At 40.4% G+C, this 18198-nt stretch overlaps 1 protein-coding gene across 1 annotated transcript in view; it reads left to right on the top strand.

The window, feature by feature from the left end:
* The window catches only part of LOC135539983 (beta-1,4 N-acetylgalactosaminyltransferase 1-like), a 33279-nt gene that overhangs the window by 10935 nt on the left and 4146 nt on the right, over positions 1-18198 (top strand). The window contains exons 2-11 of the mRNA XM_064966264.1: positions 9187-9279; positions 9539-9761; positions 9869-10045; positions 10389-10495; positions 11058-11095; positions 11242-11422; positions 11559-11651; positions 11792-11979; positions 12163-12303; positions 17484-17724. Of these exons, the coding sequence (XP_064822336.1) occupies positions 9547-9761; positions 9869-10045; positions 10389-10495; positions 11058-11095; positions 11242-11422; positions 11559-11651; positions 11792-11979; positions 12163-12303; positions 17484-17724 (1381 nt within the window). The 5' untranslated portion in view covers positions 9187-9279; positions 9539-9546. The remainder of the gene's footprint in view (positions 1-9186; positions 9280-9538; positions 9762-9868; positions 10046-10388; positions 10496-11057; positions 11096-11241; positions 11423-11558; positions 11652-11791; positions 11980-12162; positions 12304-17483; positions 17725-18198) is intronic.

Here is an 18198-nt window from a genome sequence, read left to right as displayed (position 1 = left end):
AGCTCGGGGATTTGAACTTGCAACCTTCCGGTTACTAGTCCAACGCTCTAACCACTAGGCCATCTAACCCCATGAGTAAAATGTAAAAGAACAAGCCATAAATATTCCCATTCTAAGGGGTGAAAGGCTTTCTCTGCATCTCATGGTAACACAGGGTATCCAGATTGGAACCCTCGGCAACCACATGAAACAGGCGGCGCATGTTATCGGCTGTCAGACAACCCTTAATAAACCCTGTTTGGTCAGGATGTATGAGCTTGTTAATAACTTTCTCTGTCGCCCTTTGGCATACAACTTATTTTCTGTTCCGATTAAACTGATTGGCTGAAAATTTGCACAATTTGAGGTATTTTCCTTTCTTAGGGATTAGGAATATAATAGCTGTATTAATGTATCTGTGGATTAGTCCTTTTTCAATAGCAATGTTAAGCAATTCAAGAATAACTAGTCCGAGCTCATCGCAAAAGTTGAGAATGAGTTCAGGAGTTATTCTATCAATACCAGGCTCTTTATCTTTATTCATATATAAAAGAGCAGCTTTCAGTTCAGATAAAGTGATATGTTCATCTAATAAAACGGTTTCTTCCTGAGAGAGTTTGGGCAGCGTAAGGTTCTCCAGAAACTGCTGACAAGCATAAGTATCAAAGCTATGTGAGGAATCGTATAAATCTGAATAATATGCTCTAAAAGTTGTTTATTTCTGTAGGATCAGATATCAGTTCCTTAGTAGGGGATCAGATCAGCTGTATTGATGTTGTTTAAGCTGTAGCGCCAGTAAGTGGCTAGGCCAACTCCCCTGAAAATAGTATTTTTGTCGCACCCTCTGCATAAGGAATTCTGCTCAACGTCGCAACAGGTCATTAAGTTCAAGTATATTTGTTTTTAGCTCAATTTCTCTGTCTGAATAGTTGTTTTTGACAGTCTTCAAGCATTTTACAATTATTTTACAATTTACTGATCTCCTGACATCTTAATTTCTGTAAAGTATTATTAAACCTCCATTTCAGTGCACACTTTTTCATTGGGAAGGTTTTAAATATACAAAAAAATTGATTATTTTCAGATAGAACGGCCTGTAATGTTTTTATAAATTCCATGTTACCTGTAATATCAGTCTTAAATCTAGCAGAAAAGCATATATTGTCCTTAGTTGTGGGATTATGAAATCTCCAACAGTCATTTAAGATTAAGATATTTAAGAAATTGTTTAAGTGCATTGGAAGCATTCACTCGTGATGAGCTATGAGAAGGTCCAGAACTATCTTAGAATCAATAATGACATTCATGTCAGTTCCAATAATAAGCGTATAATCCGGTCAATTGAGCAGGCTTCTGGTTACAGAAGGGAGAAAATATTTGTTATAGGAGTTAGCATTTGTATCTATATATGCTCCTATTTCCCTTCCATACAGTGTGGAACATATGTAAGTAAATCTGTTTATCATTTCCACTTTTTTCAATTGTAAGGTGTAGAATGTGTTTATGTAGAATGAGCACCCCTTTTGATTTAGATATGAAGCAGGAATCAGCTGCCAGTTTGTAGTATTTGTTTTGACGTCTATGGACATCACCCTCCAAAAGATGTCTCTTCCAATAGAGCAATCTCAACTTTATTCCTATGTAATAAGTCAAGACATTTCATTTGCTTATTTGGCTCATTAGAACTCCTCAGGTTACAGGAAATGATCACTAAATTAGCCATAATCCATCTGTGGTGATGTGAATACCAGTTTGATGGATAAAAGGGGAGAAAAGTAACTTATGATAGCTATAAAATGACTATCCAGTTACCAACTAAATAATTGTAAACCAGGTATTCCAGAAAAAACAGCAAACATATCTACTATATATAAAATTACAAAACTCTGCCATTCCATCCCAATGACCCTGCAAAATGTATTACAACAATTGAAACAAAAAAGCCCTCCCCTCCATGACAGGTTAGGACACAGTCCTCAGTCCTCCCTCTCCTCTCAATATTAGACCCGTGACTGAACACAGCGGTGTCTCACTAAAACCCTCCCAATACCTCTGAATGTCTCACTCCATTTCCTAAATATATTGGCATTAGGTGTTGTTTTGGGGTATCTTTTTACTACTTCACTACATTCCTAAAGAAAATAATGTACTTTTTACTCCATACATTTTGCCTGACACCCAAAACTACTCGTTACATTTTGAATGCTTAGGAGGACATAGAAAATGGTCCAAATCACGCACTTATCAAGACAACATATGGTCATCCCTTCTGCCTCTGATCTGGTGGACTCACTAAACACAAATGTGACTTTTGTAAATGTCTGAATGTGCTCCTGGCTAACTATACATTTTTAAAAATGGTGCCGCCTGCTTTGCTTTAATAGAAGGAATTTGAGATTATTTATACTTTTAGTTTTACTTTTGATACATAGGTATATTTTAGAAATTACATTTACTCTGGATACTTAAGGATATTTAGAACCAAATACTTTGACTTTTACTCCAGTATTTTACTGGGTGACTTTTACTTGAGTAACTTTCTATTAAGGTATCTATACTTTTACTCAAGTATGACAATTGGGTACTTTTTCCACCACAGAATAGTAGGCAACGCCCTCATCTATTGCCTGCACTAACCATGGAGCTGTGTGATGACACGGCCAGAACTGCGCCATGCGTCGGGTTCCAACTGTTACGACCTGGTCTGCACACCGCTCCAGAACTATTTAATTATCTCCCCACAAATGTTTTATTATCAATTGTTACTAATGATCCTCAGCAACAACCACATGGCTGTGACAGCATTTACAGAGGAAGCAAATGAAGGGAAACGAAACAATGTAATTAAATTTAATAATAATGTAGGCTATATTAACGGAAGAAAACTAACAGTAAATTGGCAGTTGAATATGTGTGGTTTTTCGTCCTACTTATGGTTGATACTGATGGTGGCTAATATTTAACATGATAGAAATAGGAGACAGAGAAAGTCGTGGTAGCCTATAACTAAGATATTCAGACTGCACATCTCTCTTAAGGATCGTACCCTTTTTTTCAATTTACGCCTAAGATATGGGTGTCATTTTAACTGCCTGTAGCGTAGGACCTGAAGCAAGGATATGTGTATTCTTGATACCATTTGAAAGGAAACACTTTAAAGTTTGTGGAAATATAACCAATTAGATCTGGTAAAAATAATACAAACAAAAAAACAATGGTTTTCAAAAAATGTTTTGTTCCATCATTGAAATACAAGAGAAAGGCCATACTTTCAGATAGGAATCTAGGTGTCATTTAGATTTTGTGTCTGTGTGTATGCAAAGTTTCAGACTGATCCAGTGAAGAATTACGTTACTGCACAATATTTTGTGTCAAGTCTGCCAGGAGTTTGCCCAAATGTGCTGAATTGGTCAATTGATACATTTCAAGTACATAACTGTAGAGAACATACAAAAATACTGTGGTAATATTTATTTTTTAGTTTACACACTCCTAGGAATGTCATACATGATGGCTCATTAGCTTCTACACTAGATGGCGGGGTGGGTGGGAGCCAGTGACAGCAGTGGGGTCAAACTGTAGAACCTAGTTCCTACATTTGAACATAAAAATGTATTTTATCAAACAAAATGCTACATTTTATCTATGGGACCCTCAGGATGACAAATCAGAGCAAGATTACTGAATGTAAGTATATTATTTACCTTCAGAGGTGAATGTATCAAACCAGTTGCCTAAAAGTTTTTTGTTGTTGTGCACTCTCCTCAAACAATAGCATGATATTGTTTTCATTGTAATAGCTACTGTTAAATTGGACACTGCAGTTAGATTAACAAGAATTTAAGCTTTCTTCCCATATAATACATGTGTATGTCCCGTAAAGTTGGCAGTTGTATACAACGTCATTCCAGTCACATTAGCGCACGTTAGCAACAACTGTCCCGGTTTAGAGGTTAAAAGGCCATAGATGTTCAATTCTGCATAATGGCACAGCATTTCATAAACCTTACTGTTGGAAAGTTGATGACTTTTCCAGTTTTCTGTCATATGGCTGGTTTCACATTTTGTCTCCAGCAATTATAATGTAAAATAGATCTAAATAAAGTCTCATTTATATTTACAATTCCCTTGTGAAAACAGATTCCCTTATCAAAACAGATTACTAATTTACCTAGCTCTGATCAATAGCTCTTAACAAGTTGTAAATTACAGTGCATGGAGAATGGTGTTATTTCTATCGGGGGGGAAATTAAGTAGATGCTTTTTCCACTTGGAACCGGTAGGTTGGTTAGACCTTATTCATGGTTTCCTTGCACGTAAAGGTGGTGGCATTATTAGGGAATTGAGTCAAGGTCAGAAACCGGGTATCTGTAGACACACCTCCGCCACACCTTCATCTATTTGATCTCCACCCAAATGAATAGCGGGTGAATAGCATGCTCTTCACATGCTTAAGTTCAAGGTCAGAATACGCATAGGGGAAAAAGGACATAAAAAGGAAATTACGTTCCATTTACGCATGCTTAACTCGGGTCGGAATCTGCCCCTAAGAGCGTTGGGCCAGTAACCGAAAAGTCGCTGGTTTGAATCCCCAAGCCGACGAGGTGAAAAATCTGTCTGTACCCTTCAGCAAGGCACTTAACCCTACATGCTCCTGTAAGTCGCTCTGGATGAGAGCATCTGCTAGATGACTAAAATGTAATGGCCTTTTCCCTATTTTGATCTCTTCCTACTGACCACACTAAAGGCAGGATGAGCATCCCTGCTCAGTCCCACCGGCCATACCATTCCCACAGGAACAATAAGAACCTGACAGCTGATGGAGCTCCAACATTATTGACTGTTCCATGTCATCATATAATCATGCACTTAGAAAAAAAGGAGATATCTAGAACCCAAAAGGGTTCTCCGGCTGACCCCATAGGAGAACCCTCTGAAAAAACATTTTTGGTTCCAGGTAGAACCCTTTTGTCTTCCATGTAGGACCCTTTCCACAAAGGGTTCTACATGGAACCCAAATTCAAAAAGGGTTCCAACTGGAACCAAAAAGGGTTTTCCCTGGAACCAAAAAGGTTTTGCTTATGGGAAGAGCCAATTAACTATTTTTGAACCTTTTTGTCTAATAGTGTGGTGTAGAGAGGATTCAAGGTGCTGTCCCACCTCTTCCCAGAGGTAGACTTGGAGCAAGAAAAACTCTCAACTCCTCACCTGCGGTTTGGTGCTGGGATGTGATGGAGATCTATGTCCTCTCCCTACCCCCTCTACACACTCTCGCTACCCCCTGTGTACACATACTCTCGCTACCCCCTGTGTACACATACTCTCGCTACCCCCTGTGTACTCATACTCTCGAAAACCCCCTGTGTACACACATTCACTCTCCCTCACTTCTATACACACACTCCAACCAAATTAATCGGTACAGCTATAGTCTAAAGGGAAATCTGTGTGCCCTGTGATAATGATCACCGACATGAATGACTGGCTGACTGCCTGGCTGGTTACTGTATATGTCATCATTTGTTTCCATCGGAAACATTGTTGTGCCTTTCCTAAAGTAGAAATATTCATAGTGTCAATAAAATGCCCCTGACTTATTTGTCTACATTGAAAGTTAAAAACAGGTATGGACTTCTGTTTTTAATTTCATAGACCTATATAACTTTTTTATCGTGCTTTGTGAAAAATGTCTTTAAAAAACCAAGCCTAAGCCTAATGGCAAGGGGTCAGGGGCCTTCCTTTACAGACGTTCTGTAAATCATTTAGACCAGTCAAGGTACCACAAAGTAGGATTATTTGCATGTCCTTTGTTTGGATGGATGTGCAAGGTACTCTTGTTTAAAGCCACACTCTGTAATGGTGTGCATATCATTAAAGAGTGGGTTACCAACAAACACAGAAACAATAAAGCAAAAGGCATCCCATGACATTTTTACATGAAAATAGCACTTGATTTTTATGAAGCAGAATGTAACGCTCAATGAATGACATTCTACATTAGAGCAACATTATGTTATCTGAACATGATTTAAAAGCTTTTTGTTATTTGATAAAGTACTATTTCTTTTAGGATCCTAATTTTCCTCTGCAAAAAGCATCAGCTACTCTTCCTGGGGTCCACATGAAATGTGAAATAACACAAAGTACAGAACATTATTAGTCATGGACTGAAATGCATATATATATATATATATATATGTGTGTGTGTGTGTGTGTGTGTGTGTGTGTGTGTGTGTGTGTGTGTGTGTGTGTGTGTGTGTGTGTGTGTGTGTGTGTGTGTGTGTGTGTATTTGTATGTATGTATGTATTTGTATGTGTGTGTATTTGTATGTATGTATGTATGTATGTGTGTGTATTTGTATATATGTATGTGTGTGTATTTGTATATATGTGTGTGTGTGTATTTGTATATATGTGTGTGTATGTAAACATTTACATTGCCTTGCGAAAGTATTCGGCCCCCTTGAACTTTGCGACCTTTTGCCACATTTCAGGCTTCAAACATAAAGATATAAAACTGTATTTTTTTGTGAAGAATCAACAACAAGTGGGACACAATCATGAATGGAACGACATTTATTGGATATTTCAAACTTTTTTAACAAATCAAAAACTGAAAAATTGGGCATGCAAAATTATTCAGCCCCTTTACTTTCAGTGCAGCAAACTCTCTCCAGAAGTTCAGTGAGGATCTCTGAATGATCCAATGTTGACCTAAATGACTAATGATGATAAATACAATCCACCTGTGTGTAATCAAGTCTCCGTATAAATGCACCTGCACTGTGATAGTCTCAGAGGTCCGTTAAAAGCGCAGAGAGCATCATGAAGAACAAGGAACACACCAGGCAGGTCCGAGATACTGTTGTGAAGAAGTTTAAAGCCGGATTTGGATACAAAAAGATTTCCCAAGCTTTAAACATCCCAAGGAGCACTGTGCAAGCGATAATATTGAAATGGAAGGAGTATCAGACCACTGCAAATCTACCAAGACCTGGCCGTCCCTCTAAACTTTCAGCTCATACAAGGAGAAGACTGATCAGAGATGCAGCCAAGAGGCCCATGATCACTCTGGATGAACTGCAGAGATCTACAGCTGAGGTGGGAGACTCTGTCCATAGGACAACAATCAGTCATATATTGCACAAATCTGGCCTTTATGGAAGAGTGGCAAGAAGAAAGCCATTTCTTAAAGATATCCATAAAAAGTGTTGTTTAAAGTTTGCCACAAGCCACCTGGGAGACACACCAAACATGTGGAAGAAGGTGCTCTGGTCAGATGAAACCAAAATTGAACTTTTTGGCAACAATGCAAAACGTTATGTTTGGCGTAAAAGCAACACAGCTCATCACCATGAACACACCATCCCCACTGTCAAACATGGTGGTGGCAGCATCATGGTTTGGGCCTGCTTTTCTTCAGCAGGGACAGGGAAGATGGTTAAAATTGATGGGAAGATGGATGGAGCCAAATACAGGACCATTCTGGAAGAAAACCTGATGGAGTCTGCAAAAGACCTGAGACTGGGACGGAGATTTGTCTTCCAACAAGACAATGATCCAAAACATAAAGCAAAATCTACAATGGAATGGTTCAAAAATAAACATATCCAGGTGTTAGAATGGCCAAGTCAAAGTCCAGACCTGAATCCAATCGAGAATCTGTGGAAAGAACTGAAAACTGCTGTTCACAAATGCTCTCCATCCAACCTCACTGAGCTCGAGCTGTTTTGCAAGGAGGAATGGGAAAAAAATTCAGTCTCTCGATGTGCAAAACTGATAGACATACCCCAAGCGACTTACAGCTGTAATCGCAGCAAAAGGTGGTGCTACAAAGTATTAACTTAAGGGGGCTGAATAATTTTGCACGCCCAATTTTTCAGTTTTTGATTTGTTAAAAAAGTTTGAAATATCCAATAAATGTCGTTCCACTTCATGATTGTGTCCCACTTGTTGTTGATTCTTCACAAAAAAATACAGTTTTATATCTTTATGTTTTGAAGCCTGAAATGTGGCAAAAGGTCGCAAATTTCAAGGGGGCCGAATACTTTCGCAAGGCACTGTATATTTGACATTTTAGTCATTTAGCAGATGTTCTTATCCAGAGTGACTTTGTTAGTGAGTCATCTTAAAATGGCTAGGTGAGAACCTAGGTACCCATAGGCAATCATTTCTGGTGAAAAAAATGTGTGGAATTAGTGGCTATATCATTTTAGAAATAAACTGTTCATATCTCATGAATAAAAATATTAGTAATATAATTCACCGCCACAGAGACATGACAGTCTGATAGACGATTATGACATCCAAGTCTCATATGAGCCAATTCAATGAGGCTTGTACATTTCATCATCAGTCGGTGCTTCAGTGACAGTCACAGCGACCCCTGAATTCACTGCACTGTTGTCAGAAGTGGGATATCGCTACAGTAGATGCATTCTTCAAAGGAAGTAGGTAATGTAACGACCTAAGTATGACCCAGAGTGATCTTTCATTTCTGTTTTTAAAACTGAGTCATTAGAATTGTTTGATTATCTGAACACTCTAGAAATTATCATAAAAACTATCACCAACCTGGAAAGTGTTATCTCTCCTGTATAGAGCCTTATCTTTCCCCCTGCTGTAGATGTTGCTCAGCATCTCTCCGGTGTAGAGCCTTATCTTTCCCCCTGCTGTAGATGTTGCTCAGCATCTCTCTGGTGTAGAGCCTTATCTTTCCCCCTGCTGTAGATGTTGCTCAGCATTTCTCCGGTGTAGAGCCTTATCTTTCCCCCTGCTGTAGATGTTGCTCAGCATCTCTCCAGGGGAGAGCCTTATCTTTCCCCCTGCTGTAGATGTTGCTCAGCATCTCTCCGGTGTAGAGCCTTATCTTTCCCCCTGCTGTAGATGTTGCTCAGCATCTCTCCGGTGTAGAGCCTTATCTTTCCCCCTGCTGCAGATGTTGCTCAGCATCTCTCCGGTGTTAGCTGAATGGTATTGATGAAAGTTGTGTTAACAGCTCTTTATCACTATGAAAGGCCATCATATCTGCTAAACATCCTTACCTTTGATGTACCTACATGTTGCAGTTTCCTCCCATGTAAACCCATTGTTTTTATTTTCACCAATGTTAATATTGTTCACTGGGCCATTTATAATACAATGTCCTCAGAAGTTACTTCCGTTATACTGCTGAAAAAACATAACTGATTTGTCATTGCTTTGCAGATGGGGAAAGTCCTTACCTGTTCATTATGGGATTTTGGGGAATGCCATGGCCTACAGGAGACATCTTCTCTCTGAGTGGATACAGGCAATAGGGTATGATACCAGCTCTCTCTTTTCCTGTAATGGGTGTATAACAAATACAAAATGGTTTAGAATGTTAAATCAGATGTCATGTGATACTCTCAGCTGCCATTTGCTGTATCTGAAGATAACCGAATCATGGCAGCATTCAATTCATCCAGCAATTAGGCTAATCTTGTCACCTCAGATATGGTCACATACTGTTGGACTTCACCACCAAAGCAAGTGGTGACCGCAGCACTTTCCTATTTGTCCTTGTGTGCTTTGCCAGTTTTTAGGATGCGTTCCCTGAGGAAGACAGTGTTGTTGGCCATTGTGGCATCAGTGGTGTTGGTGGTTGCCCTCCTCCATTCTTGGCCCACCAGGGCCTACACCACAGTGGATGTCCGCCAGAGACCAGGGCCTATAGTAGAGAGGCACCTGGAGGAGAGGCTCCCAGAACCGGACCAAAGATCTGCCAACATCCCCTATCGCCTGAAGGAGAGTGTTGCAGGGTCAGTTTGAAATAAGGCCTTTGAAATAATTCCGATATTGTATTTCATTGTCATTTTCATTGTCATTTAATTGATGGAGTCCTATTGTCCCTTTCATCTCTCTCCAGTCTGTTGGCACGTAACGGGTGCGTGTGTGAGGGTGAGAGTGGTGGTGTGAACCTGCCCTTTGCCCAGCTGCTGTTCCCACGGGTGTCGGCCCACCCCCTGCACACTGCTTTTGATGCCTCTGAGCTGGAGGAGATGAAAAGACGGAGGGCCAAGGAGTACCAGGGCTTCCAGATGAGGTGAGAGCACAGAACTGTATACCAGCACAGAACTGTATAAGCACAGAACTGTATACCAGCACAGAACTGTATACCAGCACAGAACTGAAAGGACATCCCATATATCATCTCAGTTATTCCTTACACTAGGGGAAGATGCTGTGTCTGTCCTTTCATGTGATTCATTTCCAAGCTTGTACATTCTTAGGCTTAGGTTCAAGTTGCTGTAGGTCTTTTGAAGGATATGATGTCAACATTACCCCATTTTGAAACAAATAGCCTAATACAGTTCATGAAGCTTCATTCTAGCTGTAATAGCTGTGAATACTGATTATTCACCTGATGTGTATTTGTCCCCCTCCAGGTCTCAGACTCCTGCAGATATGCTCATCGTGGCCGAGGCCCACAATCCTCTGCAGTACCCAACACAGGGGGTGGAAGTCCGGCCACTCAAAACCATCCTCATCCCAGGTCTAATTTATAACAGGGATTAGTTTTACCTTGATAGAAACGGGAAGGTTCCTTGATATTTAAAACCTTAATAGTCAAGGAGACCTGGTATAATATGGGAAGCACAGAAAGTGAAGTGTAGTTAGATGAAGCAACAAATTCAGGGAAAGACTGTCCTCTTACAACAATACATAATTAAACAAAACTCATGTACAAGTAATCGCGATGCTTACAACAATGAATTGATCTTATTCACCAACGTATCGGTCTCAAATGACCTTTATCAGGGTATTCTTACAGGGAGGTAGAACTCAGTCTTTTAAAGAGGCAGACAATAGGTGTTCCAACCATCTAACATGTACTATTATTACAACCGCTGACAACTTCTTTTTCTACCATTACCATTATTACTACCTTGATAACCTGCTGTTCTGGAAGACTGTTTTAGAGCAGAGAATAGGATTTTGTTGCACAACAGAGAAAGTGTTTACTCCAGCTGACAGTTGATGCAGTGTATTTGGATTGGATGAACATCCAGCAGCTTCATCAAATATGCCAGTAAATATATGTCAAATGTTTTCAGGGCTTGCCTTACAAGACCTTCCCAGAGAGCTATACACAGTAAGTAGACAGATAATTTCTGGTTTGAGTTATTATTTCCAGTACTATTTCATCTGTCTGGTCTTTGTCAAGTAAAAAACGGCATATTTCCTTATTGCTTTATCTTCTTTGTTCCCTGTCTCCCTCTTAATTATTTTCCTTCTTAGGTCAACTTCACCTCCACCCTGGGAGTGTTAAATGTGGCAGCGGAGGTTGAGGGGGTAAAGGTCAAAGGTGACGGAGAGATGCACATGACCCTGATGAGCAGCCTGCTGCCCAACCTGAACCGGCAGTTACAGTTTGTCTCCTACACCAACACACTGTTCCACCCTAGTACAGCAGACACAGGTGAGGCCAGACACACCTGACTTTCTGCTGTACTACTGCTTTCTGGGTTGTGTCCATTAACAAAGACCTACACCAAATACTGTCTGTAATATATTTGTGGTAATGAGGTTGAAAATACTCTCGCTATGTCGTTCAGTGCAGTTTGAGACCGAGGGACACCAAGCCATGTTCATCATCAAGATCCGTCATCGTGTAACTCCAAAACTCTACAACACAGGACCCAAAGGGGGTATGTGGACAAATACAACTGTCGACTGCATCTCACAACAGCACAACACTTAGCACAACTAAAAAATAACCAAAATCCCATCGGAGATCAACGTGTAATGTCAAAGACCCTAACTTTGTCTCTCTCTGTTCCCAATCTAGAATACAACATCAGTGCCCTTGTTACGATAGCAACCAAAACTTTCCTGCGCTATGACAAGCTCCAAGATCTCATCGACAGCGTGCGACGATACTATCCCACTGTTACCATAGTAATAGCTGATGACAGCGAAAACCCCAAGACTGTCTCTGGCCCCTACATCGAACATTACATCATGCCATTTGGAAAGGTTTTTTTTTTTAAACATTGCTGCCTCTTTTTAATGTATAGGAACCAGTGTACCTGTCACGTAATGTTTTTTGTCTAGCAATAACATTGTTTGCTTAAATAATAGTTGACTAAGATTTCCTTAGTTGTCTTATCGCAGCTTTGGCTTCCTCTGTCCCACATCCTGTTCTCTGCCAACAACTAGGGATGGTTTGCAGGACGGAACCTAGCTGTTTCCCAGGTGACCACTAAATATCTGTTGTGGGTGGATGATGACTTCATTTTCACGGCCAACACCAAGCTGGAGAAACTAGTGGACGTACTGGAGAAGACCACCCTGGATCTGGTGAGGGGGCACAGGCCATGCCATACTGTATTGCTGACCTGGGTTCAAATACTATTTGAAATATTTCAAATACTTTGAGCGTTTGTGTTAGCCTGCCTGAAGAGAGAAGGGTTTGCCCTTTTGAGACTTTTCAATTGGTTCCATTGCAACAGGTAAGCTTAATTAAGCACAGGTGAAAACATTTCAAATAGTGTTTGAACCCAGGTGTGTTGTATTGCTGCTAGTGATTTTAATATAGCATGGGACTGTTCAATCCTACCCTCCTTTTTATGATGAGTTTTTTTGGTGGTGACATAATTTGCTGACCCTTCTGTAAAAAACACAAGAATTTCACATGAACACATGATCTCTTGTGATCTAATTTGATCACATAACAACATGTGAAGCAACATGTGAAGTAACATGTGATAACATGAAACTACAGTCGTGGCCAAAAGTTTTGGGAATGACACAAATATACATTTTCACAGTCTGCTGCCTCAGTGTCTTTAGATATATTTGTCAGTTGGTACTATGGAATACTGAAGTATAATTACAAGCATTTTATAAGTGTCAAAGGCTTTTATTGACAATCACAGACCCTTCTTTTTCAAGACCTCTGCAATCCGCCCTGGCATGCTGTCAATTAACTGACTGATGGCAGCCCATTCTTGCATAATCAATGATTGGAGTTTGTCAGAATTTGTGGGTTTTTGTTTGTTCACCCGCCTCTTGAGGATTGACCACAAGATCTCAATGGGATTAAGGTCTGGGGAGATTCCTGGTCATGGACCCAAAATGTATCGATGTTTTGTTCCCCGAGCCACTTAGTTATCACTTTTGCCTTATGGCAAGGTGCTCTATCATGCTGGAAAAGGCATTGTTCGTCACCAAACTTTTCCTGGATGGTTGGGAAAAGTTGCTCTCGGAGGATGTGTTAGTACCATTCTTTATTCATGGCTGTGTTCTTAGGCAAAATTGTGAGTGAGCCCACTCCCTTGGCTGACATGCAACCCCACACATGAATGGTCTCAGGATGCTTTACTGTTGGAATGACACAGGACTGATGGTAGCGCTCACCTTGTCTTCTCCGGACAAGCTTTTTTCCGGATGCCCCAAACAATCGGAAAGGGGATTCATTAGAGAAACTTTACCCCAGTCCTCAGCAGTCCGATCCCTGTACCTTTTGCAGAATATCAGTCTGTCCCTGATGTTTTTCCTGGAAAGAATTGCTTCTTTGCTGCCCTTCTTGACACCAGGCCATCCTCCAAAAGTCTTTGCCTCACTGTGCGTGCAGATGCACTCACACCTGCCTGCTGCCATTCCTGAGCAAGCTCTGTACTGGTGGTGCACCATTCTTGCAGTTGAATCAACTTTAGGAGACGGTCTTGGCGCTTCCTGGATTTTCTTGGGCGCCCTGAAGCCTTCTTCACAACAATTGAACCGCTCTCCTTAAAGTTCTTGATGATCCGATAAATGGCAGCAATATCCTTGCCTGTGAAGCCCTTTTTGTGCAAAGCAATGATGACGGCTCGTGTTTCCTTACAGGTAACCATGGTTGACAGAGGAAGAACAATGATTCCAAGCACCACCCTCCTTTTGAAGCTTCCAGTCTGTTATTCGAACTCAATCAGCATGACAGAGTGATCTCCAGCCTTGTCCTCGTCAACACGAGAGAATCACTGACATGATGTCAGCTGGTCCTTTTGTGGCAGGGCTGAATGCAGTGGAAATGTTTTTGGGGGATTCAGTTAATTTGCATGGCAAAGAGGGACTTTGCAATTAATTGCAATTCATCTGATCACTCTTCATAACATTCTGGAGTATATGCAAATTGAAATCATACAAACTGAGGCAGCAGACTTTGTGAAAATGTATATTTGTGTCATTCTCAAAACCTTTGGCCACGACTGTATACATGACAACATGTGATCACATGTGAAAACACAATCTCGTGTGAAATAAATGTGACAACATGGGGAGGCAAAATCTCAACATGTGATACCGTGACACTGTGTTTTTACAACTAAATGAAAGTGTTAATGTGAAAGGACAGTATGATGCTGTATGTTGATTACTTGGGATTTGAACTCTCAAACCTCTTGGTTGCTAGCTACCTTAAATTCCTGTTGCACCACCAATTATGTGGATATAATGGAAAGTATTCAGAGCCCTTGAATTGTTCCACATTATAAAATTGATTTAAATAAAATAAAAAATCCTCAGCAAAGGAGAGATCCTTGATGAAAACCTGCGCTCAGGACCTCCGACTGGGGTGTAGGTTCACCTTCCAACCGGACAACGACCCTAAGCACTCTAAGACAACGCAGGAATGGCTTCGGGACAAGTCTCGGAATGTCCTCGGTTGGCCCAGCCAGAGCCAGGACTTGAACCCGATCAAATTTCTTTGGAGAGACCTGAAAATAGCTGTGCAGCAATGCTCCCCATCCAAACTCCCCAAATACAGGAGTGCCAAGCGTCATACCCAAGAAGACTCGATGCTGTAATCGCTGCCAAAGGCACTTCAACAAAGTACTTAGTGAAGAGTCTGAATATTTATGTGAATGTGATATTTCAGTTTTTTTATTTGTAATAAATTTGCTAAAATTTCAACAAATCTATTTTTGCTTTGACATTATTAGACATTATTAGTGTGTAGATTGATTAGGGGGGCAAAAACAGTTTAATCAATTTTAGAAATAAGGCTGTAACAAAATGTGGGAAAAGTCAAGGGGTCTGAATAGTTTCCGAATACACTGTATATTTATTGCTAAGAATACACTGCACTTTGCCCAAAGTTGCAGTAAAAACAAAGTAAATGTATATGAAAACATGGTGTTATTTCTATAAAATTACAGTATGCTGCTGTATTTTGATTTAATTTACTGTAAAGTATTGTATAATTTTGTACCGTGACCACAACAGGGTCATGTTACAGTGCAGCTACACTGCCAGATCTGTCAGCATGAAAGAGTTATAGGCCACAGACTTAATGGCAAGAATGCATTTCTGCACTTTGTTGAAAGCCTCCCAGAATCAAGTAAATAATTGTCCAATTATCACAACCAACGTAACAGTAATGTAAAACTAGCAGTGCTCAAGGACACTTTACATCGTAGAGCATACATTCATTCTTTGGGGATTAAACATGCATTGTAGAGCATACATTCATTCTTTGGGGATTAAACATGCATTGTAGAGCATACATTCATTCTTTGGGGATTAAACATGCATTGTAGAGCATACATTCATTCTTTGGGGATTAAACATGCATTGTAGAGCATACATTCATTTGTTGGGGATTAAACATACATTGTAGAGCATACATTCATTCTTTGGGGATTAAACATATTGGTTGGGAGTGCATCAATGTTTCTGCAGTGCCACCAGGTTCATACATGTTATGGTTAGAGTACACTAGTGTTCTCTGGGATACAAAAAGCATACTGTTAACCAAGAGGTTGTGAGTTCAAATCCCGAATAAGGACATGTTGAATAATAATTACTGTATAAAATGAACACACACAATATAGTTGTGTGTTAAAATCACTGTGTGTGAGTGTATCATAATGAACATCCACAAGTGACTCTTCATGTGAAGTGTTCCATAACTGGAGAGGAAGAAAATCCCATGCTACAGAAGGCTATATCAGTCTGCTAATACAGTACTAGTAAAGGCCCAGGGAAGACAAACTACTTTTTTTTAAATGTGTATTTTATTATGATTTTTCAGGGGGTGCTGCAGCACCTTTGGCATCCCTATTTCCCGTGGCTATGAGATGATCAAAATAGTTATACTCTTTTTTTTCTTTTTTTTTCTTTTTTTTAGTTAGTGGTGTCTGTGAGATATTTTACTAAGACATAATTCAATACTTTCTGTGCAACAGTCAAGGCGAGTTCAGGAGCATTCTCTGGACTCACTGGGAGCTACTCTGCAGAGCCAAAAACAGCTCCTACTCGATTCAGTACATTCCATCTTGGGTACTATGAGGGAACACAATCAGCACTCCAGTCGTTTGCCAGACAGACACAACTTACATCATGAGTTCAATTAATGTTTTAAAATGATTTGGGTTTACAGTACATCATGAAAAGAGTATTGAAATAAACTCCTATAGTAGCTGTCTTGTGAAGATGACAAATTAGGAAAATGAGGAAGTGGCGTTCCCCTCTGATGTTGATGACCTAACTAGCCACATCCTGTCTCTCGAAACACAGTAGCTTTGCCTTTAAAAGCTACAAGCGAGAAGATCGAATCCCGGCCTTGTTCTCCAGTTACAAAAGAAAACAAACCCAGACACTAGTCACTTTAATAATCTCTCTGTATCTTGCATTACTCATCTCATATGTGTATACTGTACTCTATACTATGCAATACTTTATCTTAGTCCAATGACGCTCTGACATATGTATATGTATATATTCATAATCCATTCCTTACTTAGAGTTATTATTTGTTAGATATTACTGCAATGTTGGAACTAGCACTTTGCTACACCCGCAATAACATCTGCTAAACACGTGTATGTGACCAATAACATTTGATTTGATTTGAGATGCAAGCAATTTTGACAACACACTCTCCCATCTCCCTCTATTCTTCACAGGCATATTTTTGCTTTGTAGCACATGCACACCACAGCAATATTATGCATGAACAAAGGTAAAGAGTTAACAAAGTAAACACAAAAGCGCCAAAATCGGACATCCACATAAGGCTGAATGAAGTGGGTTTTGTTTGGAGCCCGAATCCAACTCTGATACCTTACTATGGGCTGGGGGAATAGAATAGACCACTTGTGTGCCACAGATGGGGACTCCAGCTCTTGAGCGAGAAGTCTATGGGTTACACATGTCAGCAGCTGGTCTGGTTTATAGTTTTAATGAGTTCTATCTTCAGCCCACAAAAGCACAGCCAGAAAAACAGAGGCAGATATTTCTCAGTTTTCTGGTTCTTATTTTAGTTTTATTTGTTTATTGTGTCCTTTAGAATATAGTGATCCAACGGGTCCAAAGGTTTCCATCGGTTTCCTTGTATATCAAATCACTACAGCATGCACTCAATATCAATTTCAGACTATTGGAAGTATCCCTAATGTTTGTTTATTCATTGTACACACTACACAGTATTTGTGAAAAGCTGGTGTGTATGTGTGTGTCAGGATCAGTTAATGCATTGTGTGTGTGTGTGTGTTTTTTAGGTGGGTGGTGCAGTGCGGGAGGCCACAGGCTACACTGCCACCTACAGGCAGACCATCTCCATTGAGCAAGGGGAGGAGGAGGAGGGCGACTGCCTGCACATGCGGAGGGCCTTCCACCACATCATACAGGGCTTCCCAAACTGTGTGGTCACTGACGGGGTCATCAACTTCTTCCTGGCCCGCACAGACAAGGTCCAGCAGGTGGGCTTCGACCCCCGCCTGGCCAGAGTGGCCCACCTGGGTGAGTATGGCCCCAAAGCACAGCACCACACAGGGTGTACCTGTCCATAACATCAGCTGCACCTGTGGTTAAATTGAGCTACCTGGAGCTGGGCTCCTGCACCTTACTGGTCCAAAGAGGAGTAGGATAAAAGTACTAACCCCAGCCCTAATCCTAACTTCATGTGTACAACCTGGTTCAACCCTAGCCATAACCTTAACACTAATCCTGACATAACCCTAACCTTGTGTTCAACACTGGTTCAACCCTCATCCTAACCCCTCCAAATAGGGCTCCTCCACCTCTGAATTCCCAATTTAACCCCTGAGCTGCACCATCTACATTTGGAAGAAGGTCATATAAGTAACAGTACTTCAAAACCAAATGGAAGAGAACATTTGGATACTTGGGCACAAAACCACAAAACCCATTTTTGCAGTCTTAATAGTCATTAACAGTTATCCAAAAGGTCGAGGTGGGAACAAAATTGCTTCT

Source organism: Oncorhynchus masou, chromosome 5 (genome assembly GCF_036934945.1).
Source record: "Oncorhynchus masou masou isolate Uvic2021 chromosome 5, UVic_Omas_1.1, whole genome shotgun sequence".
NCBI classification, from domain to species: domain Eukaryota; kingdom Metazoa; phylum Chordata; class Actinopteri; order Salmoniformes; family Salmonidae; genus Oncorhynchus; species Oncorhynchus masou.
The sequence above is the reverse complement of the archived record's forward strand: the minus strand, read 5'-3'. Positions and strand labels throughout refer to the sequence as shown.